The sequence below is a fragment of the Doryrhamphus excisus genome, chromosome 17 (assembly GCF_030265055.1).
Source record: "Doryrhamphus excisus isolate RoL2022-K1 chromosome 17, RoL_Dexc_1.0, whole genome shotgun sequence".
Lineage (NCBI taxonomy): Eukaryota > Metazoa > Chordata > Actinopteri > Syngnathiformes > Syngnathidae > Doryrhamphus > Doryrhamphus excisus.
Genome location: NC_080482.1, coordinates 15,549,546 through 15,576,607, shown reverse-complemented (window position 1 = coordinate 15,576,607; position 27,062 = coordinate 15,549,546). Strand labels below are relative to the sequence as shown.

Below are 27,062 nucleotides of genomic sequence, written 5' to 3'. Positions count from 1 at the left end.
TGTTTATTATTTTTTTAATAATGAAATTAAATGTATTTTATTATTATTATTTTTATTAGAATTACTATTAGTTATAGTAATGTTATTATCATTATATTATATAATATATTATAATTATTATTTATATTACTATATAATATATTATTATTATATATTAATAATAATAACAATAATATTGTTTATTATTATTTTTAATAATATTATTATTATATTAATATTATTAACAACAATATTAATATAATATTAATATTATTATTATTACCAACAACATTATTATTGTATTATTATTTATTATTATTTTTACTATTGTGCTTGTGTTCCTTTTTCCAGGAGTATTTTGTAAACAACAGACCACATCAAATAACCAAATTGATAAAGCAGCTACCTCAACCATCAAAAAATTGGCCCAAGCCACGATGCCAGGTTGTATGTTGAGTTTAAATAAAATACTTTGGAAAGAACAGGCGGGCCATATTGGGCCGGATGTGGCCCCCGGGCCGTAGTTTGCCCACCCCTGTTTTAGTTCCTGCTTCCAGCATTTACAAATGAATGCAGTTGCAAATATACTAACTGTCCTGAATGCAGACTCGTTACAGAAGCAGGAAGTGAGGCGTTCATTTATTCCAGCGATCACAGAAAGGCTCCAGGATTCGATCGGGGGTCTTTGATGTTCCTGTACCTGTGAGCCAGCCAAAGTCCAAGCATCTGCAACGCAACCGCAAGGTTATTGGCAAAAAATTGAAAATTGTAAACACGGTTTTCCATATCGACATACTGACCTCTGTGAAACTGAAGAAGAGTCCGATACCGCCCACAAACCGCAGCACCTCCCCCGCGTACTTCTCAACGATGCTGGCGCACGCGTCACACGACAATGGAGGCTTGTGGTTAAAGCAGCTCTGCAGGGGCGGAGGGGAAACGTCTTAAGTTCCAGAACACTTAGAAGCCATTTTCTCAATATGAAACTAGCATATTGAATATATTGAAGTATTTATTCAGACTTGTGACTGTCGTTCCCTTACAGCAGCACAGGATGCGTTGTAGTTGACGTGGGAGAATCCACAGCAGTTGAGGGTCTTTTCCACATCCCTCTGCGTCGACTCAGACTTGTTCCAGCCGACCTCCAGGAGGTGATTCTTGATAGGACACAAGTAAGCGGCCATCGCTCGTCAATGTCTTTTCAAATGAATAGCACTTAGCCATCATTGACGTTGAAGTGATGCGGTCCTGTTTGTCACTGTTCCCGACGTCTCTTCTTCTTTTCTGTGTCCCTTCTTGTTCTGGTCCCGCTCCAAATTCACATAACAAAAACATGAAATAAAATTCCATAGTACAAGGAAGGTGTAGATTACACCTTTCCTGGCAGAGCAAATGTGTATTATAATTATATGTAATTTTTTAGTGTAACGTGTTTTAAATGTCAGGATCAATGTGTCACAATCGGAAACTAAGGTCAGATTTGAAGTCATTTATTAATTTTTAAAATTTAAATTAAAAAAAAAAAAAAAAAAAAATTTAGGGCGGCACGGCGGTCTAGTGGTTAGACCTCACAGCTAGGAGACCAGGGTTCAATCCCCACCCTCGGCCATCTCTGTGTGGAGTTTACATGTTCTCCCCGTGCATGCGTGGGTTTTCTCCGGGTACTCCGGTTTCCTCCCACATTCCAAAAACATGCTAGGTTAATTAGCCACTCCAAATTGTCCATAGGTATGAATGTGAGTGTGAATGGTTGTTTGTCTATATGTGCCCTGGGATTGGCTGGCCACCAGTCCAGGGTGTACCCCGCCTCTCGCATGAAGACCGCTGGGATAGGCTCCAGTACCCCCATGACCCTTGTGAGGAAAAGCGGTAGAAAATAAATGAATGAGTTCTCCTCCTCGCTTGTGTGGAAGTGGTAATTTTTAGCTTCTTATTTTGTCTTTCCCCACCCTCGGCCATCTCTGTGTGGAGTTTGCATGTTCTCCCCGTGCATGCGTGGGTTTTCTCCGGGTATTCCGGTTTCCTCCCACATTCCAAAAACATGCTAGGTTAATTAGCCACTCCAAATTGTCCATAGGTATGAATGTGAGTGTGAATGGTTGTTTGTCTATATGTGCCCTGTGGTTGGCTGGCGACCAGTCCAGGGTGTACCCCGCCTCTCGCCCGAAGACAGCTGGGATAGGCTCCAGCACCCCCCGCGACCCTCGTGAGGAAAAGCGGTAGAAAATGAATGAATGAAAAAAAATTTTTAAAAAAAAGGAAGTAATTTATTAATGAATTATAAATTATGAATTAATCTGAAATAAAAAAAAAACACCTGAAAATAGTCATTAAGATTTCAATGGGACCTACAGTAAACCTCGGATATATCGGACTCGGATATATCGGAAATTCGCTCACAACGGACAGATAAAAAAGAAGCGATTTTTCTGTAATGCATTTCCAATAAAAATTCATTGCATATATCGGATTTTTTATAACGGATTTCGCCTATTTCGGACAAAATCTCCAGTCCCGTTCCAATGCATTTCCATGAAATTTCCCTCGCATATATCGGATGGCCGCATCGTGGCGCTCCGATTCGCCGAATCGTGACAGGCCGCTATACGACGTCATTTGCAGCGTTTGCAGCGTTGCCTGCGCGTCCAGGTACATTGGAAACATAGTCAAGGAAGTGCCTTTTTATAACGGATAAAATCCCATTTACGCATATACCGGATATAAATCCCATATATGCGTAAAACGGACATTTTCCGGTATACGCATATAACGGATTTCGCTTATATCGGACAAAACCAGTGGGAACAATTGAATCCGATATATCCGAGGTTTACTGTAGTTTCAATGAGAGAGGAGATACTGTACCTGCTGGTCTTTATTGAGGGCCAGACAGGCACAGGACACGACCAGCTGCACCACAAACACCAAGAACAGTATGATCATGTACTGGGACGCTGGGTTGAGGACACGGGAACAAGAGCCAGCTTTCAAACAAGCAAAGAGGTGTAGAAAAAGGATACGAAGAAGAGGAGGACCTGGTGGTGCCTGAGGGCGCCGCACAGGCCCACGAAGGCCACCACAAGCAGGAAGATGCCCACGCCGATGACCACCGCCACTACACGGATGCTGGAGACCAGGCCGAACCATTTCCCCCATGCCGCCACGCCCACCAGCAGCAGGCTCACCAGCTAAAGGTCAGGAAATGTCACAAAGTGAAAGTGAAACCTCTGTTAGTTTGAGGAAATTTGTGGTGAACCAGGATTTGATTTGGGACAGACAGGAGGGAGGGAGTATGGAGTTTGGTTTAGTGCAGGGGTGGGCAAACTACGGCCCGGGGGCCACATCCGGCCCGCCAAGTGTTTCAATATGGCCCGCCTGTTCTTTCCAAAGTATTTTATTTATTTTATTTTATTTTATTTAAACTCAACCACACAAAAGTTGGGCCAACTTTTTGATGGTTGAGGTAGCTGCTTTATCAATTTCGTTATTTGATGTGGTCTGTTGTTTACAAAATGCTCCTGGAAAAAGGAACACAAGCACAATAGTAAAAAAAATAATAATAATAATAACAATAATAATGTTGTTGTTAATAATAATATTATTATTATTATTATATTAATATTGTTGTTAATAATATTAATATAATAATAGTAATAATATTATTATTAAAAATAATAATAAATATTATTGTTATTATTATTAATATATAATAATATATTATATAATAATATAAATAATAATTATAATATATTATATTATATAATATGATAATAACATTACTATAACTAATAATAATAACAATAGTAATTCTAATAAAAATAATAATAAAATAACAATAAATAACAAATAAATAAATAATAAATGAATAAATAAATTTATAAATAAATAATAATAATTTATAAATAAATTTATAACAAATAAATAACAATAATAATAATACATTTAATTTCTAATACACTTCACATCAAATAAATGATTTCAAAGTTCACATATAGCAGATTGCATGACACTTTTACATGTAAAATATGTGTAAAAATATAGGTGTAAAAATTGACTGTTACGTGTAAAATACTATATACCCCCCCCCCCCCCCCCCCCTTCCCGGCAATTTTGTTAAATCAATGCGGCCCGCGAGTCAAAAAGTTTGCCCACCCCTGGTTTAGTGGAATGGTAGATCTGGATATTGAACCTACTGAAGATATTACCAAGAAAGAGGAGCTAAATAAGGAAAAAGTACTGGCCCCTGGACAGAACCCTGAGGCGCTCCTGTAGTGACTGATGAGAGATTGGATTTGAAGGAATCGAGCTGTATGAACTGAGTGCGGCCTGTGAGATATGAGTGGAACCAGTCTGGGGGGGGAGGGGGGTCGGGTGATACCAATTGTCTTCTGAGGAGGATGGGGTGTAAGATGGTGGTCACAATTTCTGTCGAGAATTTTTTTAGATGAAATGAAGGTTAGAAATACCAAAACGGTTACTGTATTTGAAAAGTACAGAGGTTGGTAGAATGAAAAGAGGTTCGGCTGGAGATGGAGGAACAGGATTAGAGGTTAGTACAGGGGTGGGCAAACTACGGCCCGGGGGCCACATCCGGCCCGCCAAGTGTTTGAATACGGCCCGCCCAATCTTTCCAAAGTATTTCATTTAAATTCAACATACAACCTGGCATCATGGCCTGAGCCAACCTTTTGATGGTTGTATCAATTTCGTTGTTTGACATGGTCTGTTGTTTACAAAGTGCTCCTGAAAAAAGGGACACAAGCATATAATAATAATTGTTATTATTATTATTATTATATTATTATATTATTAGAATGATTATATTAATGTTAATTATTATATTAATTATATATAATATTATTGTTATATTTGCATGTTTTACATAATAATAATATAATTATTATTATTTTAATTTTATTGTAATTATTATAATATTTTATTATTTTTAAAATATTTAAATATAAATATAAAATAATAAATAATAATAGCAGATTGCATGACAATTTTACAGATACAATAATACCAGGTGGACTGTTACGTGTAAAATATATAGTCTGCCCCCCCCCCCCCGACGTGAGTAGTAGGATTCCTTATTTATAAATGTATTATTTTTAAAGTCCATGCTTAGAAAGCCTGTTTCCAACCCCCATAAATGTGTTTTAAGAGCCCTCTAGACAAGAAATAACACCCCTATAGTCACATTTACACTCCTATTTCCCAATATAGTAGACATAATAAGAAAAAAATAAGCTATTTAAGATATATGACTTGTGTTCCTTAGGGTACCGGAGAGAGAGAGGCGCACAGGAAGTGACATGGGGGTTGAAAGTCGAGTTTGGGTAGTTGACAGCCGCAACAGTAGCCCGTGTTTTGATTCGGGATGATTGCGACTGTTGCGTTTAAAAGCCTTTTGTTGCGGTGAGAAGTCTGGTGCTTGTGTGTCTCACCCACCCGGCATTGCGGTAACATTACTGACACCTAGTGACCAGAGTCTTTGAATGCACCGTGTGAATGCCTTACATCAGGGGTGGGCAAACTTTTTGACTCATGGGCCGCATTGAGTTAACAAAATTGTGCAGGGGGCCAGAACATATATTTAACACACATGATTTTACTCTTATAATTTTAATAATTTTAATGATTTTTTAATATTTTTAAATAATTTTTAATAATTTTTAAATAATTTTTAATAATTTTTAATATTTTTTAAATAATTTTAAATAATTTCTAATAATTTTAAATAATTTCTAATAATTTTAAATAATTTCTAATAATTTTAAGATAATTTGTAATTTTTTAAAATAATTTTAATAATTTTTAATAATTTTTAATATTTTTTAATAATTTAAAAAAATAAAAACAACATTTAATAATTTTAAAGAATTTTTTAATAATTTGTTATAATTTTAATAATTTTACGCCTTGAATTATTTGTTTAATTTTAATTTTCATACTATCAGCTATATGTTCTTGTTTCCTTTTTTTCAGGAGCACTTTAAACATCAGACCACATCAAACTACGATTTTTTTTTTTTTTTTTTTTTACTGAATAAGACATCCGACTTGAAAGTCATGTTGCCAGCTGGTATGTTAAAAGTTGAAATACTTAAAAGCAACTAGCGGGCCGGATTCAAACGTTTGGTGGGCCGCATGTGGCCCCCGGGCCGTAGTTTGCCCACCCCTGCCTTACATGCTGTATATGTATTTTACTTCATTTAGTCATTTTCATGCTTTAAAAATGGCTTTTTTTTTACTTTCACCGTCCTTTGTGGCTGAATAAGGCAACTTAATACGGCAAAACATAACGCTAAATGTAAGCTAATGAAAAGGCAAATACAATGGATTTAGTTTCAACTATTTAGTTCAGATTGTAGAAGAAATGCCACTTAATGGCACATTTAGGAGCTTAGAACTGTTCATTCCAGCTCAAGTCAAAATTAAACTATAACACATTTTCATTTTACACTATATGGACAGCATGATATACAATTACATATACATATACATAAATAATCAATTGGCTGAAAGGCGGTCGACATGCTACTTTCATAGAACAATAAACAGGGCGCTGCAAAGTGACCGAAAAGTACAGCCTTTGAACCGCAAATGCTGACAAACTGTCAATGAAATGTGTACTTACCACATAGAGTAAATTAAGTGCGCAAAGTGAAGTTTTGGTGCAAAGGAATCCTCCACAAACCATCTCTGCGAGGCAACCGTCCGTCACACAATGGACACTTGTTCACCCGTTGAACCTGGTCAGGTGAGTAGACACACTCTTCCGGTTTGAGGTGGCACGCGACACAGTTTCCTGTCATTTAAAAAATATATTTTTGTTAAGCAATCACTCGTGATTGTTTTAAGTCGGTTTTTATTTCGCGTCTGTGTCTTCGATTTCCTTGTTTCATTTCGCTAGAGACTGTTGTCGTTGTAATGTTTCGTAACAGCGCCCTCGTCCGGCTGTAAAGAAGTAACGCACAGCTCGCGACGTGTTGCACGTGTGGATTTAGCACTTCCGGGTACTAGTCACGACAAAGAAATGTTATTAAAATTGGACGATTCGGATATTTTATTCAACTTTTTAGTAGTGTAGCAAAAGGAATATTGTGTACTTCTGAGTATGGACTATATTGGGCAGTAACGTATTACCAATTTGGGGATTTTGTCGCGAGATCTGTTTTACGAAACGCAAATGTTTCTTAATCTTCAACAATCTTCAAGGAGGTATGTTTGTATTTTATGTTAGTCCATTGATATTTTTTATTAGTAAAAATGACGTGGTAAAATGACGCTTACAATTCTTCCGGTATGTTAACCACCTCCTACTGTATTGCTATGTTCAGTTGCTATGATATGTACTCACCACAAGAGGGTGCTACTCACGAAGTTAACACAATACAGCATAATCTGTTATTCGCTGTTCACTTGTGCTAGTTTTAAAAGGTTCTCAATTGGGAGAACTTTGAGAGGCGCTGACATCCATTTTCTATGCCAATTATCCTTGCTAGTACCGCTGGAGCTTATCCCAGCTGTCTTTGGTCGGGGTACACCCTGGACCGGTTGCCAGCCAATGGCATCCAATTTCTAATACCGGGCATGCCGGAGCCTATCCCAGCTGTCTTCGGGTGAGGGGCAGAGTACACCCTGGACTAATCCCGTTTTATTTGTACTTCTAAATTCTGAATTCAGGTGTTCACTCACTCTTTGTCGCTGATAAAAATGTGTGTCCACCCTGGACTGGTGGCCAGCCAATCACAGGGCACATATAGACAAACAACCATTCACACTCACATTCATACCTATGGACGATTTGGAGTGGCTAATTAACCTAGCATGTTTTTGGAATGTGGGAGGAAACCGCAGTACCCGGAGAAAACCCACGCATGCACGGGGAGAACATGCAAACTCCACACAGAGATGGCCGAGGGTGGGGAAAGACAAAATAAGAAGCTAAAAATTACCACTTCCACACAAGCGAGGAGGAGAACTCATTCATTTATTTTCTACCGCTTTTCCTCACAAGGGTCATGGGGGGTGCTGGAGCCTATCCCAGCTGTCTTGGGGCGAGAAGCGGGGTCCACCCTGGACTGGTGGCCAGCCAATCCCAGGGCGCATATAGACAAACAACCATTCACACTCACATTCATACCTATGGACAATTTGGAGTGGCTAATTAACCTAGCATGTTTTTGGAATGTGGGAGGAAACCGGAGTACCCGGAGAAAACCCACGCATGCACGGGGAGAACATGCAAACTCCACACAGAGATGCCCAAGGGTGGAATTGAACTCTAGTCTCCTAGCTGTGAGGTCTGCGCGCTAACCACTAGACCGCCGTGCCGCCCCATTTTCAGACAACATTTCAATATTGCAACAAGCTTCAAAAAAAGCTGTATATTTCTTAATTTACCCTTTTGTGAATTTTTCCTATGATTGACACCCACCACCCGCCGCCAGGCTGCCAGAAACATCAAATCAAACATTCACCACGCACTTGTTTTGCATCACATCCTCAAAAAGAAGAAGTGTTTTTGTGTCACTCGCACCTTGGTTTCATTCTTGGCCAAGAAGCAGCGGTGAGACGTTTGGGCGGCTGGGATGAAGTGAAGCATTTTTTGGATGATGGCAGAAGAAGAGCTGAATTATGTGACGGTCAAGTTCAAGTCTCACAGTGAGTCATTTGTGGACGTGTTTGAGTGTCTCGCAGTTTGAGGATGTTTGTTTCCTCAAGTGTGTGAGGTCAACTAACAGAACTCTCTAAACCAGGGGTGGGCAAACTACGGCCCGGGGGCCACATGCGGCCCACTAAGCGTTTGAATCCGGCCCGCCAGTTGCTTTCTAATTTTTAACATACATGCTGGCAACATGACTTGCAAGTCGGATGTCTTATTCAGTAAAAAAAAAATAAAAATAATTTAAAAAATTACAAAAAAATGTAAAATTCAAGTTTGTAGTTTGATGTGGTCAGATCTTTAAAGCGTTTGAATCCGGCCCGCCAGTTGCTTTCTAACTTTTAACATACATGCTGGCAACATGACTTGCAAGTCGGATGTCTTATTCAGTAAAAAAAAAATAAAAATAATTTAAAAAATTACAAAAAAATGTAAAATTCAAGTTTGTAGTTTGATGTGGTCATATCTTTAAAGCGTTTGAATCCGGCCCGCCAGTTGCTTTCTACCTTTTAACATACATGCTGGCAACATGACTTGCAAGTCGGATGTCTTATTCAGTAAAAAAAAAATAAAAATAATTTAAAAAATTACAAAAAAATGTAAAATTCAAGTTTGTAGTTTGATGTGGTCAGATCTTTAAAGCGTTTGAATCCGGCCCGCCAGTTGCTTTCTAACTTTTAACATACATGCTGGCAACATGACTTGCAAGTCGGATGTCTTATTCAGTAAAAAAAAAATAATAATAATTTAAAAAATTACAAAAAAATGTAAAATTCAAGTTTGTAGTTTGATGTGGTCAGATCTTTAAAGCGTTTGAATCCGGCCCGCCAGTTGCTTTCTACCTTTTAACATACATGCTGGCAACATGACTTGCAAGTCAGATGCCTTATTCAGTAAAAAAAAAAAATAATAATAAAAATTAAAATAATTTAAAAAAATGTTTTTTTTTTAAATGTAAAATTCAAGTTTCTAGTTTGATGTGGTCTGATGTTTAAAATGCTCCGGAAAAAAGGGATATATGGAACATATTTAAAACATATATCTAATAGTCTGACACTTTTACAGATAAAATTATACAAATAAGTAAATTAATTAAATAAAAAATATATAATATATTAAATATAATATAATTGGTATATATAATACAATTAATAATAATATAATTATAATATATAATATATATATATAGATAGATTAAATATAATATCACTTTTACAGATAAAATTATACAAATAAGTAAATTAATTAAATAAAAAATATATAATATATTAAATATAATATAATTGGTATATATAATACAATTAATAATAATATAATTATAATATATAATATATATATATAGATAGATTAAATATAATATCACTTTTACAGATAAAATTATACAAATAAGTAAATTAATTAAATAAAAAATATATAATATATTAAATATAATATAATTGGTATATATAATACAATTAATAATAATATAATTATAATATATAATATATATATAGATAGATTAAATATAATATCACTTTTACAGATAAAATTATACAAATAAGTAAATTAATTAAATAAAAAATATATAATATATTAAATATAATATAATTGGTATATATAATACAATTAATAATAATATAATTATAATATATAATATATATATAGATAGATTAAATATAATATATAATGTAATAAATAAATAAAATTAGACAAATAATTCAAGGTGGACTGTTAGAATTATAAGCAAATACAAATATATACAAATATACATATATACAAATATAATATATTAAATATAATAGATATAATATATACAATATAATTGATAATAATAATAATATAATTATAATATATAATATAATAAAAAATAAAAAATTAGACAAATAATTCAAGATGGACTGTTATAATTATAAGCGTAAAATAGTGTGTGTGTTATAAAAAAAAGATATTCTGGCCCCCCGCACAGTTTTGTTAACTCAATGCGGCCCACGAGTCCAAAAGTTTGCCCACCCCTGCTCTAAACTGTAAAACGCAGGAATGATGTTGACCAAACATGACCAGTGTTTGCTATTTCCAGACGATGCGGTCATCTATGAAGACGTGTGGAGCAGCCATGAGCCACCGGCACCACATCACATCATACAAGGTTGGTTCTTTTTGCTTCTTCTTTGAAAACCTCACAGAGAGCCGCTGCACATCACACTCCTGTCCACCGGGTGGCAGCAATTTCTATTTAAGTTAGCTGATCTCCAATGAAGCCCCGTGAATACTACATATGTACATATTTGAAATATCTGTCTTCCAGAGAAGCCCGGTGATGTGGAGGAGATCTACGACGACGTGAGGACAAAGGAGAAGGAGTCCGATCCACGGCACATCTTCCAAGGTTCTTCGCAAGCGACCAACACACGTACTGCGCACGACCGAATTCTGGTTTTTGCGTAGGAAATAATGAAAATAGAAAAAATCTGCTCCGCACAGAAAAAGTAACACTTCAACTGTCATGCAAGTGTAAAAAGAAGTAAACGTATGATAAAATCAAACATCAATTTGGAGTGGCTAATTAACCTAGCATGTTTTTTGGAATGTGGGAGGAAACCGGAGTACCCGGAGAAAACCCACGCATGCACGGGGAGAACATGCAAACTCCACACAGAGATGGCCGAGGGTGGGGAAAGACAAAATAAGAAGCCAAAATTGTTACCACTTCCACACAAACTAGGAGGAGAACTCATTCATTCATTTTCTACCGCTTATCCTCACAAGAGTCACGGGGGGTGCTGGAGCCTAAAAAATTAAATTAATTAATTTTAAATTTTAAATTTTAAATTTTAAATTTTAAATTTTAAATTTTAAATTTTAAATTTTAAATTTTAAATTTTAAATTTTAAATTTTAAATTTTAAATTTTAAATTTTAAATTAAATAAACCTTAAACTAAACTAGGAAAGCAGGAAGTGAACAAATGTAACAGTTAGTGATTGTAAAAGTACCAGATGGTTTGGCAAAAAATTAAATGGCAAAAATTAAAATTTTTAATTTTAAAAATTTAATTTTAAATATTTTTAAAAATAGTTGAATCAATGATAAATGAATGAATGGTCTCATCGTCTTCTGTATCCTGATTGGCTGTCGCCCTTTGTCAATCAATGGTCATGGCTACCAAACCAGCTCACTCAGTGAGCTGCTTGCTAACCGCAAATTAAATGTGTTTAAATGTGAGAAAATGTTAATGTCTGTTTGAGAAAAGTGTATGGTGAGGAATTTTAAAGCCTTAAAAATACACAATAATTGTATCAAAACTATACTTAGCACGCTAACCGCTTGCTGTATGACGCGATGCTATGTCCGTGCAATGTTACGCGTCTGGTGTGAGTCGAGGTAAGACACTATTGTGGGACACTTAACGCTTAAAGGTGCTGAAAAATAGTCTACTGTTACATTTGTTCACTTCCTGCTTTCCATAATACAGTTTAATACAGTTTTTTGTTTTTTTGTTGTTTTTTTTAATGCACCTTGTACCAAAGTACGACATTTTTACCACCTTCTAAATATGCTTTTTAACTTTATTAGAGCCCTCCTAGACATGAAATAACACCCCTATAGTCACCTTTACACTCAAATTAACTAATAAAATATTTTTTTTTTGTGTGTTTTTTTTAAATAATGTACCTCGTAGCGAAGTACTCGGTGATATGAGCATCCAATGCCATAATGTGTACCATAGTAAGTGTCAATATAGTGATATATATAGCACATCATGACTGGTTCAAGACTCTTCATCCTTGTATTTATGTATTTTTGTATTTATGAATTGTGATTTTTGAAAAGTGATTTCGCAAAAAGCGTAAAAAAGACATCAAAGCAGTTCCATATGCTCGGAAGTGAAATCTTTGACTTTTTTGTATTGTGTTTTTTCTTCACTTCTGCTTTAATGTTTCCACTCATTTTCTGTTAAACTTTCACTTTCCTTTTTCTTGATAGACAACGTGGAGAAGGTTGCTCTTCACTCACCTCTAAACCTGGCGGCAGCGGGCCTGGGCATCGTCTGCATCATCCTGGTGTCCGTCATCGTCGCCCTCACCCTCCATCGTAAGTGTGTGTCGTTTACTGTACGCCTCCTTGAGGGTGACGGTAAAGCATCACCCTCCTCTTGGCCTCAGTGCAAGGTGTCATGTCGGCACAGCAGCAAGAGAACGCCAACCTGACGGCTGAGAACCAGCAGCTATTGGCCCAGGTGGCGCAGCTGCAGGGGAGGGCCCAGGAACTGAGCAGAGAGCGAGACAGCCTCAACTGGACCATGGGAGTCATCCTGGAGTACGATGTTTTTCCTGTCATAGGGCACTGCTCCAATAAAGGTGAACAAATTTGAGGTATTCGAAAATATGTCAACAATACGTGTGAGATAAACAAACCAGCTGATATCGCTCATCATCATTCCAGACGTGGGGCGACATCACGTTGGGTTTCTGTCCTCCACATTGGTCACTTCCAAAAATGCTTCCTGACGCATCTTCTATCTCGTTTACATCCATCCATTCTTTTTCTATGCTGCTTATCCTCATGCTGGAGCCTATCCCAGCTGTCCCAGCCAATCCCAGGGCACATATAGACAAACAACCATTCACACTCACATTCAATTTGGAGTCACCAATTAACCTAGCATGTTTTTGGAATGTGGGAGGAAACCGGAGTACCCGGAGAAAACCCACGCATGCACGGGGAGAACATGCAAACTCCACACAGAGATGGCCGAGGGTGGGGAAAGACAAAATAAGAAGCTGAAAATGACCACTTCCACACAAGCGAGGAGGAGAACTCATTAATTTATTTTCTACCGCTTTCGCTCACTAGGGTCATGGGGGTGCTGGAGCCTATCCCAGCTGTCCCAGCCAATCCCAGGGCACATATAGACAAACAACCATTCACACTCACATTCATACCTATGGACAATTTGGAGTGGCTAATTAACCTAGCATGTTTTTGGAATGTGGGAGGAAACCGGAGTACCCGGAGAAAAGCCACGCATGCACGGGGAGAACATGCAAACTCCACACAGAGATGGCCGAGGGTAGGGAAAGACAAAATAAGAAGCTGAAAATTACCACTTCCACACAAGCGAGGAGGAGAACTCATTCATTCATTTTCTACCGCTTTTCCTCACAAGGGTCATAGGGGGTGCTGGAGCCTATCCCAGCTGTCTTGGGGCGAGAGGCGGGGTACACCCTGGACTGGCGGCCAGCCAATCACAGGACAAACAACCATTCACACTCACATTCATACCTATGGACAATTTGGAGTGGCTAATTAACCTAGCATGTTTTTGGAATGTGGGAGGAAACCGGAGTACCCGGAAAAAAAAACACATATGCATGGAGATGCCCAAGCGGAGAATTGAACCCAGGTCCTCCCAATCTCCTGACTGTGTGGCCAACATGCTAACCACTCATCCACCAAAAGTGTTTGCCCCCTTACTGATTTTTTATTTTTCACTTAATCTAAAAATAAATTTACCTTATTTTTTGGACCTTGACTGAGGCAAGGGGGGGTCTTTTGTGACCTCTTGGATGAGTCGTTGCTGCGCTCTTGGGGTCGTTTTGGTTCACCATGTTTTCACCATTTGTGGATAATGGCTCTCACTGTGGTTGGCTATGGTCCCAAAGCTTTATAAATGGCTTTCTAAGCTTTTTATCACTTGTACGAGCTTGGGGAGGTTCCGCAGTAACGTAAGAGTACCTTGTATTTGTCTCCCTCCAGTTTTAGCGCTGTGTAAACCATGCATGGAAGGATGGCAGCTGTTCCACTCCAAGTGCTACCTCTTCATCCACTCAGATTATTACTATGAGTGGAAGAACTGGCAGGGAAGTGTGGACGAATGCAGGCAAAGAAACGCAGAGCTGCTGGTGATTAACTCCCAAGAAGAACAGGTAAGATGGATGTTCTTATTTATGTTCTTCTGGAAGTCCGAGGCACTACTAGGCACTAGTACAGGGGTGGGCAAACTACGGCCCGGGGGCCACATCCGGCCCGCCAAGTTTTATCAATTTCGTTTTTTGACATGGTCTGTTGTTTACAAAGTGCTCCTGAAAAAAGGGACACAAGCACATAATAATAATAATAATTATTATTATTATTATTAGTATGCACGGGGAGAACATGCAAACTCCACACAGAGATGGCCGAGGGTGGGGAAAGACAAAATAAGAAGCTGAAAATTACCACTTCCACACAAGTGAGGAGGAGAACTCATTCATTTATTAATTAATAATAATAATAATTATTATTATTATTAGATTATTATAATTATTATGAGAACCATTATGATCATTATAATTATTATATTAATGCTAATTATTATATTAATTATATATAATATTATTGTTATATTTGCATATTTTTTCCATAATAATAATATAATAATTATTATTTTAATTTTATTGTAATTATTATAATATTTTATTATTTTTTAAATATTTAAATATAAATATAAAATAATAAATAAAAATAGCAGATTGCATGACAATTTTACAGATACAATAATACCAGGTGGACTGTTACGTGTAAATATATAGTCCGCCCCCCCCCCCGTAAATTTTGTCATATCAATGCGGCCCGCGAGTCAAAAAGTTTGCCCACCCCTGCACTAGTATATTGGAAGTGTGCTGGAATTTAGACCAGTTTTTATTGTCCTCCATGAAGTGGTGGGCGTATCTACGATGTGGGCACGCCTCGCTAGGGGTGGCAATATTTCCCATTCAGTTATTTATTTGGTGGCCCGCCATGAATACAGTTGTACCGCCACAAATATCATTATAATTATATTTATTAGCGATGTAGATGGCATCATGACTCTGCTGAGTCACACGACACACGTCTGAGAATAACATGCAGCAAGAGGGATCAGTGTTGCCAACTTTGCAACGAGCGACTCGCAACCCCAGCTAATTTTTCGGATCTTATTGGACAATTTTTGGAAAGTCCACTATGAAAGCACATGTTTCTGACGAGTATTGGGTCCCCCTGTCGCCCACTGCCCCATGTCGAAATTTTTGCAGGCGTTTCCGCCTTGATCAATTAAAAAAAAATGACACAGAAGCAACTGAAAATTTCAGTTTGTTGGTATTTTCCATTTTTGGTTAGTGGTGTGCCACAAGATTTTTACAATGTAAAAAAAAAAAGGTTGAAAAACACTGCTCTAGGGACACATTAATGTCCCGTGTCACGTATACACAGTAAGCATCCTTTAATACATTAGTCCAAGGGGTTCTAACATTGATCCCTGTGGGACACCTCATGAGCCTTCTTTGTAAAAATACACCTTGTTCGGGTGCAGTACTGTACAATATTCTAACTTATGAGTCGGTCATTTGTTTGTGTGGCCAATTTAGGAGTTCGTCACAAACCACACGAGGAAATACAACGACGACCGGCACGGTTACTGGATGGGCTTGAGCAAGAACGATAAGACCTACCAATGGGTGTGGCTCCACGGCGAGAACCTCACTGTGACGTAAGCACCCACGCGCAGCAATGATTCATTGGTCCATTCGTATCTTTAACAATCCAATACAAAAACACGTCAGTTATGAACTTTTGTGTCTCAACCAGGTTCTGGAGAAGCCAAGTATTCAGCAGCAGAGCCAACTGTGCTTTGAGTCAGCCGTCAGACTCGCTGATGAACTGGAGCAAAGAGAGCTGTGAGATGAGGAACCGATTTATTTGCCAAACCGACGCCTTGTTCAAACGAGATTAGGGATAAATGCACGTGACCGCTCCACCAAGATGGCAGTATTGGCAATGTGATGCTAGTTCAGGGGTGGGCAAACTTTTTGACTCGCGGGCCGCATTGATATAACAAAATTTCCGGGGGGGGCAGACTATATATTTTACACGTAACAGTCCACCTGGTATTATTGTATCTGTAAAATTGTCATGCAATCTGCTATTATTATTTATTATTTTATATTTATATTTAAATATTTAAAAAAATAATAAAATATAATAATTAAAATAAAATTAAAATAATAATTATTATATTATTAGTATGTAAAATATGCAAATATAACAATATTATTATATATAATTAATATAATAATTAGCATTAAATCTGCTATTATTATTTATTATTTTATATTTATATTTAAATATTTTAAAAAATAATAAAATATTATAATAATTAAAATAAAATAAAAATAATAATTATTATATTCTTATTATGTAAAATATGCAAATATAACAATATTATTATATATAATTAATATAATAATTAGCATTAATATAATAAATATAATAATCATAATAGTTATAATAATAATATAATAATTATTATTTTAATTTTTATTATTATGTGCTTGTGTCCCTTTTTTCAGGACACGTAACAGTCCACCTGGTATTGTACCTGTAAAATTGTCATGCAATCTGCTATTATTATTTACTATTTTATATTTATATTTAAAAATTTTTAAAAATAATAAAATATTATAATAATTAAAATAAAATTAAAATAATAATAATTATATTATTATTATGTAAAATATGCAAATATAACAATATTATTATATATAATTAATATAATAATTAGCATTAATATAATAAATATAATAATCATAATAGTTATAATAATATAATAATTATTATTTTAATTTTTATTATTATTATGTGCTTGTGTCTCTTTTTTCAGGAGCACTTTGTAAACAACAGACCATGTCAAAAAACGAAATTGATACAACCATCAAAAGGTTGGCTCAGGCCATGATGCCAGGTTGTATGTTGAGTTTAAATGAAATACTTTGGAAAGATCGGGCGGGCTGTATTCAAACACTTGGCGGGCCCGATGTGGCCCCCGGGCCGTAGTTTGCCCACCTCTGTGCTAGTTAGCCTGCAAAGCACCTTACCGAAACACTACTTAACAGAGTTAAGTAGCTAGCGAGCTAGGTAAATCTAGCTTGGTTCATGACCGCGCGGTGAAATGGTCAGCTGGAAAAGCATCCACTTTTCAAACTGACAAACCGGTACAGCACGACCTCGGTTTGACCAAAACTCAAATTTTCGAAAACCAAGGAAACTAATCTAATCTAGATTAATTAATCTAATGAGTGAGTGTGAATGGTTGTTTGTCTATATGTGCCCTGTGATTGGCTGGCCACCAGTCCAGGGTGTACCCCGCCTTACGCCCGAAGACAGCTGGGATAGGCTCCAGCACCCCCCATGACCCTTGTGAGGAAAAGCGGTAGAAAATGAATGAATGAGTTCTCCTATTTTGTGTGGAAGTGGTAACTTTTTGGCTCCTTATTTTGTCTTTCCCCACCCTCGGCCATCTCTGTGTGGAGTTTGCATGTTCTCCCCGTGCATGCGTGGGTTTTCTCCGGGTACTCCGGTTTCCTCCCACATTCCAAAAACATGCTAGGTTAATTAGCCACTCCAAATTGTCCATAGGTATGAATGTGAGTGTGAATGGTTGTTTGTCTATATGTGCCCTGTGATTGGCTGGCCACCAGTCCAGGGTGTACCCCGCCTCTCGCCCCAAGACAGCTGGGATAGGCTCCAGCACCCCCGCGACCCTTGTGAGGAAAAAGCGGTAGAAAATGAATAATTAAAATGATTTAAATGTTGTCATACAGTAATCCCTCACCACTTTACTGCTTCACTGACGGGTTTTCAAAAATAAATCATCCCGATTTGTTGAATACCACCTATTAGATAAAATATTCATATTTCTACATTTTTTTAATAAGCTAAAAACACAACTATGTCACTTCCTGTCTGCCACAAACTTAGCCCCCTCTAGCACCAGAACACATACAGCAACACAAAGTCTTATTTTATCTTATTATGTCTACTCTATTGGCTAATACAAGTGTAAAGGTGACTATAGGGGTGTTATTTCATGTCTAGAGGGCTCTACTAATGTTAAGAAGCATATTTAGGACGTAAACAGGTTTTCTATGCTGTATGAACATATGCAATTTATAAATAGGAAATCCTAATCCTGGGTGGCACGGTGGTCTAGGGGTTAGCACGCAGGGCTCACAGCTAGAAGACCCGAGTTCAATTCCACTCTCGGATATCTCTGTGTGGAGTTTGCATGTTCTCCCCGTGCATGCGTGGGTTTTCTAGCTAGGTTAATTAGCCGCTCCAAATTGTCCATAGGTATGAATGTGAGTGTGAATGGTTGTTTGTCTATTTGTGCCCTGTGATTGGGCTGGCGACCAGTCCAGGGTGTACCCCGCCTTACGCCCGAAGACAGCTGGGATAGGCTCCAGCACCCCCCATGACCCTTGTGAGGAAAAGCGGTAGAAAATGAATGAATGAGTTCTCCTCCTCGCTTGTGTGGAAGTGGTAATTTTTAGCTTCTTATTTTGTCTTTCCCCACCCTCGGCCATCTCTGTGTGGAGTTTGCATGTTCTCCCCGTGCATGCGTGGGTTTTCTCCGGGTACTCCGGTTTCCTCCCACATTCCAAAAACATGCTAGGTTAATTAGCGACTCCAAATTGTCCATATGTATGAATGTGAGTGTGAATGGTTGTTTGTCTATATGTGCCCTGTGATTGGCTGGCGACCAGTCTAGGGTGTACCCCGCCTTACGCCCGAAGACAGCTGGGATAGGCTCCAGCGACCCTCGTGAGGAAAAGCGGTAGAAAATGAATGAATGAATGAAATCCTAATCCTAATATGGTAGACTGTTTTATCAATTAACATCAATAAATAGGGATTACTCTATCAAATGGCGTTTTATTCAGCAGTCACACAATAAAAAATGCAGTCAGTCATACATAAACAAAAGCAAAATTTGGGTGAAGATTTTTCCAGGAGTTGAATTCTCTTCTTCTTAGTTGAGCAATGTGGGCGTAGAATGAAGGCAGGATGCGTCATCAATCCTTTTGACCTACGTCCAAATCGTTTTTTTAATGTTTCACTGCAACTAAGAATTTTCTTTCATCAGTGCTAAGACAGGATGTTGTGTTTTTCAGGGATTCTTACATTTTCCAACTTCCTCTAATTCACGGTTGTGTGCGCCCTCGTTTGAGACATTGTTTCCGAGAAGTTGACGTTGTGTAATCTGTCATCAGTTATGAGCTGCGCAATCCATTGTTTTCTTTTTTTTTTTTTTTTTTTTTTGCATCAGGGGGTGCCGTGTCTTAATTTAAGAATGTCAAGTTAAATGTGTGTGAAAGATTGGATCAGCGTGTTTATTCCCGTTTGGGAATAAACTCTAATCTGCTGTAAAATACATTTAATTTCAATTACAGCCCGTCAAGCAAAATACAGTTGGGCACAATTTGCTTTTTACTGTACATAATAACCATTTGGCATTGTACGTGTCACGAGCCTTACAACTATAAAACATAATGCTAGCAAGTCAGTGTGTGGTAAGTAAAACAATCAGTCCATGTTTTATAGAGGGAGGGGGGGTATTTGGGCCATTTTCGGATTTTTTTTTCTTTCAGTTTTCTGTGTAATGTTCTAATCTGGGCCTTATTTCATTTGTTGACTTAAAAAAAAAAAAAGACCTGCAGGCTGTGCATTTTGGACACCCCTGTAATCAACAGTGCAGGGGTCTCAAACACGCGGCCCGTGGGCCAAATGTGGCCCGCAGGACACTACTTTGAGGCCCCCGCCTTGATATGAAACTTCAATGTAAGTGGATGCATGCTGTATGGTATCATGTACCCAGAAAAAATTATTACGTTTGATTCATGTTCATGTTAAAAGTTAAATAACTGTTAATAGTTATCCTCCCTATCCATGTGGAAGTGGTAAGTTTTTGGCTATTTAAGTTGAAAGGAAATAACTTGAAGGCTATGAATAGGTATGAATGTGAGTGTGAATGGTTGTTTGTCTATATGTGCCCTGTGATTGGCTGGCCACCAGTCCAGGGTGTAAATTTTTTTAATAAGCTAAAAACACAACTATGCCACTTCCTGTTTGCCACAAACTCAGCCCCCTCTAGCACCAGAACACATACAGCAACACAAAGTCTTATTTTATCTTAGTATGTCTACTCTATTGGCTAATACAAGTGTAAAGGTGACTATAGGGGTGTTATTTCATGTCTAGAGGGCTCTACTAATGTTAAGAAGCATATTTAGGACGTAAACAGGTTTTCTATGCTGTATGAACATTTATAAATAAGAAATCCTAATCCTGGGTGGCACGGTGGTCTAGGGGTTAGCGCACAGACCTCACAGCTAGGAGACCAGGGTTCAATTCCACCCTCCAGTTTGCATGTTCTCCCCGTGCATGCGTGGGTTTTCTCCGGGTACTCCGGTTTCCTCCCACATTCCAAAAACATGCTAGGTTAATTAGCCACTCCAAATTGTCCATAGGTATGAATGTGAGTGTGAATGGTTGTTTGTCTATATGTGCCCTGTGATTGGCTGGCCACCAGTCCAGGGTGTACTTTGCCTCTCACCCCAAGACAGCTGGGATAGGCTCCAGCACCCCCGCGACCCTCGTGAGGAAAAAGCGGTAGAAAATGAATCAATGATTAATGTTCACGTTAAAGGTTAAATAACTGTTAATAGTTATCCTCCCTATCCGTGTGGAAGTGGTAAGTTTTTGGCTATTTAAGTTGAAAGGAAATAACTTGAAGGCTACCGTTTAGGTCGCTAGCTCTCTCGTTTGCGAGTTAGCATGTGTCTCAAGACCCTGCAGTTGCGCAATATGTTGTAAATAAATGTGACTATAGTCGTGTTTTGTCATGTCTACAGGGCTCTAATAATGCTTTAATTTTAATCTGAAAAAAATAATTTGTCTACCCACCAACTATATGTGGTTTCTTAAGTTTTTATTATTATTATTATATTTATTTATTACTGATTGATTTTCTTTATTCTTGATTTATTTTTCATCTTATTTTGTGTAGAAAAATGAGAACAGTGGAATGTTTTATCACAGTTTTTTTTGTAGAAAATCAAAACCAAAGCAAAGTTTATTCATTTTTCTGTTTTAAATAATTTTTTGGGGAAAACCTGATGCGGCCCAGCCTCGCCCAGAGGTCCCCCAAGTCGATTTGAGTTTGAGACCCCTGCTATATAGTGTATGAATATGGTGATTGGCTAGGACTCGGAGCACATAGTATGCCAACTTTCCATCGGTGAAATAAGGACAAAAGTACATTTCAGGTCTATCCGTACATGTGGGTCATCGTCCAAAAGGGGGCACAAAGATGGAGGATGATTAACAAATCATGCTAGTTAACCTTGTATTATGTTACGGATCAATTTGACCCGTTTCAGTTTTTGTGTTCATGACCCTAGATGAGGAAAAGTCACAAAATTTCATGAAGAAAAAGAAAGGATAACCAGTACTTTGGTCAACACAAAAACTGAAACGGGTCAAATTGACCCGTAACATAATACAAGGGTTAACCCTTGTATTATGTTACGGGTCAATTGTTACGGGTGTTATGTTACGGGTAACATAATACAAGGGTTAACCCTTGTATTATGTTACGGGTCAATTTGACCCGTTTCAGTTTTTGTGTTGACCAAAGTACTGGTTATCCTTTCTTTTTCTTCACGAAATTTTGTGACTTTTCCTCATCTAGGGTCATGAACACAAAAACTGAAACAGGTCAAATTGATCCGTAACATAATACAAGGTTAACTAGCATGATTTGTTAACCCTTGTATTATGTTACGGGTCAATTAGACCCGTTTCAGTTTTTGTGTTGACCAAAGTACTGGTTATCCTTTCTTTTTCTTCACGAAATTTTGTGACTTTTCCTCATCTAGGGTCATTAACACAAAAACTGAAACAGGTCAAATTGACCCGTAACATAATGCAAGGGTTAACTACCATGATGCTAGCATGATTTGTTAACAAATCATGCTAGTCAACCTTGTTAACCTTAACTGAAACGGGTCAAATTGACCCGCAACATAATACAACGGTTAACAAATCATGCTAGTTAACCTTAACTGAAACGGGTCAAATTGACCCGCAACATAATACAAGGGTTAAAGGACCTTACAACAATTCAAGTCCATGCGTATCTGGGAGGTACAAAGAGAGATGCTACATCAGTCATTACACAAAAAACAGACTGTTATTTTGCATCTTTTGAAAATGATCTGTGCAGTTCCAAGGTCCTTCCAGAAAAACGTGACCCCAATTACCAGACCAGAGGAACTTAAATCCACTGCGGCCGACGGGCTCTGCACCGCCTCTGGAGAACTGGACCACAGATATGCACGCATGCAAGGTATGTTGCATGCCACTGTTCTCTTGTTAGAACCTTTCAACGTGATGCAGATGATTGGATGTGATGGACACGATTAGGTTCGAAATCGCTGGACTTTTGTTCTCAGGCAAAACGGGAAACTTCGTGAGTTACACTTTGGGTTTTTTCTTCTTTGGTGGAGGCGTCTGCTCGCTGATTGAGTCCGAACACCTTTTTTCATTTTTGGTCTTTTTGTTCTTCTTCTTTTTCTTCAATGGCTGTTCTTCTGCAGGTTGGATGTGCTGTCCCACATCCTCATCCTGCTCCTGCTGCTGCTCTGTGCTTCTTTCCGAACTTCTAAACTGCTCATTTTTCTTCTGTTTCCTCTTAGTTTGTGCGTCACCATGTTCTACACAGAACGCTTCCTCCTTCTCGTGTTCAGCATAGCAGTCAGGACTTTTCTCCGTCCTGGCCTCCTTTTTCCTTTTCTTCTTTTTGGCTTGAAGGTCGGGCGTTTCCGACGCAGCCCGGCCATTTATCGCTTCCGTCTTCTCTTTGGATGACTTTTTCTTCTTCTTGCTCTGAGGCTCCTCGGCTATGTGGTTTGGCGTCTCCTCTGCGTTCTTCTTGCCGTACTTGGCCATGAACTCGGCCTCCTGCTGCTCCAGCCTGGCTAGCTTAGCGCTCATGGTCAAACCGTGTCTGGCGCCTCTAAAAATACACAAAGAGTGGCGGCGTGAATAAAAACTTCCTTCCTCTTTTTACTCCGAAATACTTTTACTCGTACTTACTTGTGAGCAGTGCGTCCTCCGCAAACCTTCATGAGCTGGCAGTCGGACAGCCTGCAAACACGTTCAAACACTCAAAATAGGGAATCCCTGCAAGCCCATGTTCTTCCCACTTCTAGCGGGTTAGCCTGTTTTGTGTGAGCGGAGGCTTATGTATTGTTCAAGCGTGAATACCATGCATGAAGACATGGATGCTGAGAGACAGCACTGCCTCACCGAACTCGTTCGATGCCAGCCATTTATCAAAAGCCAACCCTTTCGGTACCAGCCATTTGAGACAATTTGGACTAATCTTTCAAGGCACCCAGTATATTGTGGTCTGTGGTCCATGGCTATATAAACAAGGACCGACTAAAAAAGGATTACTTTTTCGTCAGGAAAAAAAAAATCTACAGTAAAAGTCTCGTTATATCGATATTCTTGGGAGTCGGAAAAAATATCGATATAACCGGACTATCGATATATCCGATCCTGCTCCGAACTGCATTAAAAGTGGGCGATAAATGGGGGATCTTTGATACGGCATGTCATTTTCTCCTTGAGTTCATGGATTGCGTATCTAGCATGCTTTTGTACTAAATAAAAATAAACTTATGCATTAAATTAAAAAACGTCTTTACACTTTTTTAATGACTTTCTTTTCTAAAATTCAACCAATGCAAAATCCTCACGCTTTCAGCACACAAAACCATAAACATTGTTGCAAAAAATGATTGCATTCATATACATAACACAATTCGGTTAAAATCAGATGAAAGTCAAATTTTTTTTCAACATTTATTATTTTCATAACGCACTCTTGCAGTAGTGACTCTGTAAATATTCAATAATGCACTCGACATTGTTCTATACACACGAGAGAAACCACGAACGCCAGCGTGTACATATGAAAAACAGTGATTATTGCAAGCGATAAAAAGATATCTGAATATAAACACAATTAAATACATGTATGGAAAACAAAAACTGCAACGTTTACATTACTTACTCTGCAATACTTTAAAAAAATCTCACTTCACGAGCTTCACAACTCCAATTTATACCTGCTTTCATCCCTTTTGATGTTTACTAGTATTGTAGATGTACTTATCATATTCATCTTTAAGATACAAGTGTATTGATTTATTTCAAACAACAAGAGATTGCTTCTTTGATCAAGCAATACCGTTTAAGTTTTTTAAGTTTACTTTCATAATTTATCGGTAAAGCTAGTGCCAAGAATATTGAACACATCTGAAAACACTAAGTCTATTCACTGAATCTTCCCTCTAAATGATACAAATATTTACTTATTTATTTAATATACTTACCTCATATTAATTACCTGTAATCCTCTAATTACCGTACGTCGGTGGAAAAGCCGAAAATCAAACAATACGCCGTTTACAGATTTCGCTAATGGTGGTATTGAAATCCTTAAGCAAATATTGATTCAGCTTTAAGCTGCTTTTGTATCGATATAAGCAGACCAAATTGGCTGGCGGGAGATGAAAAGGGCATCGTAGTAACCGGATTATCATAATAACCGGATTATCGTAATAACCGCAACTAATTATATCATAAAAGACTAGAAATTTGCCGGGAAATGAAAATAGTATCGTAATAAGCAGTACTATCGATATAACCGATATCGATATAACGAGACTTTACTGTACCCTTATCTGATCTTTAGTAATCAGCAGTAGAACATAGAACACGTGTTCTATCATTCCGCTGTGGCTCCATTTGGTTTATGCTTCCACAGGCCACCCCTAGGCCGGCGTTAAATTGGCCACCCGTAGGCCGGCGTTAAATTGGCCACCCACGGGCCGGCCTGAAATTGGCCACCCACGGGCCGGCCTGAAATTGGCCACCCACGGGCCGGCCTGAAATTGGCCACCCACGGGCCGGCCTGAAATTGGCCACCCACGGGCCGGCCTGAAATTGGCCACCCACGGGCCGGCCTGAAATTGGCCACCCACGGGCCGGCCTTAAATTGGCCACCCATGGGCCGGCCTTAAATTGGCCACCCCTAAAGTAGAATAATGGACAGTATTTTGCCTCACTTGCGCTTTGCCAAGACAGAAATGAGATCTCACTGCGTGGTGCTGGACAGATCCAGTTTCTGCTCGTCGTCCTCGTCTGAGCTGCTGCTGCCGTCGCTGGACATTGAAGACTTGGACTCCGGTTGCTCCTGACCCGACCGCAGCGTGGCCGACTAAAGAAAGGACAAACATTCGCCATCATCGTGTCTTAGGTGTTCAACTGAGGGGGAAGCTTTGCATCCAAACACTGCCATCACCTTGACAAAACTTCCATAGAGTTTGGTTTTATCCAGCGTGGCCTTGCGGGGCTTCTTGTTTGAAATCAGGTTGTCTTCTTCCCCGTCCTCGGATGTCTTCTTCAACGCGATGCCATCCTAGACCAGTCAGTCAGTCAGTCACCTGATGCCGTCGCATGATGCTGAAGCGTCTTCCAAAGTAGCACAAACCTGATCAGACTCCACTTGCAGACTGGACGAGGCCTTGTTGAAGACGTGATCCCACCATTGGAACGTGAACTGCTCTCCTTCCTTGTGGCCGATCTGGCAGAACACGCAGCCCAGGTCAGAAGACACCGTCCACGCTCACGTCATTAAGATGTTTGTGTATCTTCTGGCACTCACCCCTCCCTTGTCACATTTCACTTTCACCTTGATGGCTTCCGATAAGCCGTTCTCCTCACGCCCCAGTCCTTTGCCTGCACACCCAGCACATGTTAAGTTTTTGTGGTCAAAATATGACAAAATGGACACAAGGAAAATATCTCACCTTGTTTCCAACCGTGACGCTTAAGTTGCTTTTCCGCAAAGCTCAAGCCATGTCCTTTGTCTTGCACCACGTCTGCCATCTACACAGACCAAGTTTTATTTAGAATTATTGAGCAAAACATTTTTATTCAAGCCCAGCCTAAGGGAAGATTAAGCAAACGTGTCTGATGCATTTAAAACACGTCCAAGTCCAAATTTCAACTTTAGTTTACCAACTTCCTTCATCACTGTCCTTATAGTTTATTTTTTGTCAACGTATTTTAATTCGTGTTTAGTATTTACCGGGCATATTTCAATACAATTTACTATCAGGATGACAAAAGCCAAATAAACAATCCCGCTCGCAACAAGAAAGCATTAGTTTCGTGTTTGCAGGTAACAGCCGATTAAAAACTCTTAGCCTGGCTACTCATTCAAAAGTTGTAGAACCAATGTAGCAATGTAGGTTTAAAAAAAATCGGCATTCAAACCTTTGTAGTAGTCTGACACGCGGAATCAACAGGAGGCCGCCATGACACCGGATATACGCCACCGGTTCTGGTATATCTACTTCCGGTTTCACTCGCTCATGTTTGCATTCCAGTATCCCAACACTGTTAATTATATGAAAATGCTGTCATTTTTACGCAATTTAGGTGGCAAAAGATTGTCTTCTTTGACATTTTTATCCTCATCGGCACTTTAGTCAATATTT

At 38.4% G+C, this 27,062-nt stretch overlaps 3 protein-coding genes across 7 annotated transcripts; 1 reads left to right on the top strand and 2 right to left on the bottom strand.

Moving 5' to 3' along the window:
- Positions 1–264: 264 nt before the first annotated feature.
- On the bottom strand, positions 265–6,935 carry tspan13a (tetraspanin 13a). Its single transcript, XM_058053852.1, has 6 exons — positions 6,620–6,935; positions 3,000–3,167; positions 2,845–2,925; positions 1,023–1,136; positions 780–899; positions 265–705 (listed from the first exon to the last, which is right to left on the bottom strand). The coding sequence occupies exons 1-6, from the start codon at positions 6,680–6,682 to the stop codon at positions 631–633; spliced, it is 621 nt and encodes a 206-aa protein (XP_057909835.1). The 5' UTR covers positions 6,683–6,935; the 3' UTR covers positions 265–630.
- Positions 6,364–16,478, top strand: LOC131105580 (regenerating islet-derived protein 4-like). Of its 4 annotated transcripts, none has more exons than XM_058053848.1 (9): positions 6,364–7,203; positions 8,553–8,649; positions 10,707–10,775; positions 10,935–11,015; positions 12,613–12,720; positions 12,792–12,986; positions 14,386–14,555; positions 16,017–16,138; positions 16,237–16,478. In XM_058053848.1, the coding sequence occupies exons 2-9, from the start codon at positions 8,598–8,600 to the stop codon at positions 16,379–16,381; spliced, it is 942 nt and encodes a 313-aa protein (XP_057909831.1). In that variant the 5' UTR covers positions 6,364–7,203; positions 8,553–8,597; the 3' UTR covers positions 16,382–16,478. The 4 variants fall into 4 exon arrangements, with proteins under 4 accessions (XP_057909831.1, XP_057909829.1, XP_057909832.1 ...); XM_058053846.1 differs by having other exon boundaries at positions 8,436–8,649; XM_058053849.1 differs by lacking the exon at positions 12,792–12,986 and having other exon boundaries at positions 8,436–8,649.
- Positions 16,479–22,131: 5,653 nt separating this feature from the next.
- Positions 22,132–26,924, bottom strand: gpatch4 (G patch domain containing 4). 2 transcript variants are annotated; one of them, XR_009119965.1, is made up of 9 exons: positions 26,839–26,924; positions 26,370–26,448; positions 26,225–26,298; positions 26,051–26,143; positions 25,862–25,978; positions 25,659–25,777; positions 23,584–23,634; positions 22,546–23,503; positions 22,133–22,479 (listed from the first exon to the last, which is right to left on the bottom strand). XR_009119965.1 is itself a non-coding variant. In XM_058053941.1 (8 exons), the coding sequence occupies exons 2-8, from the start codon at positions 26,446–26,448 to the stop codon at positions 22,963–22,965; spliced, it is 1,074 nt and encodes a 357-aa protein (XP_057909924.1). In that variant the 5' UTR covers positions 26,839–26,924; the 3' UTR covers positions 22,132–22,962. The 2 variants fall into 2 exon arrangements, 1 of the variants encoding a protein (XP_057909924.1); XM_058053941.1 differs by having other exon boundaries at positions 22,132–23,503.
- Between the last annotated feature and the right edge of the window lie 138 nt (positions 26,925–27,062).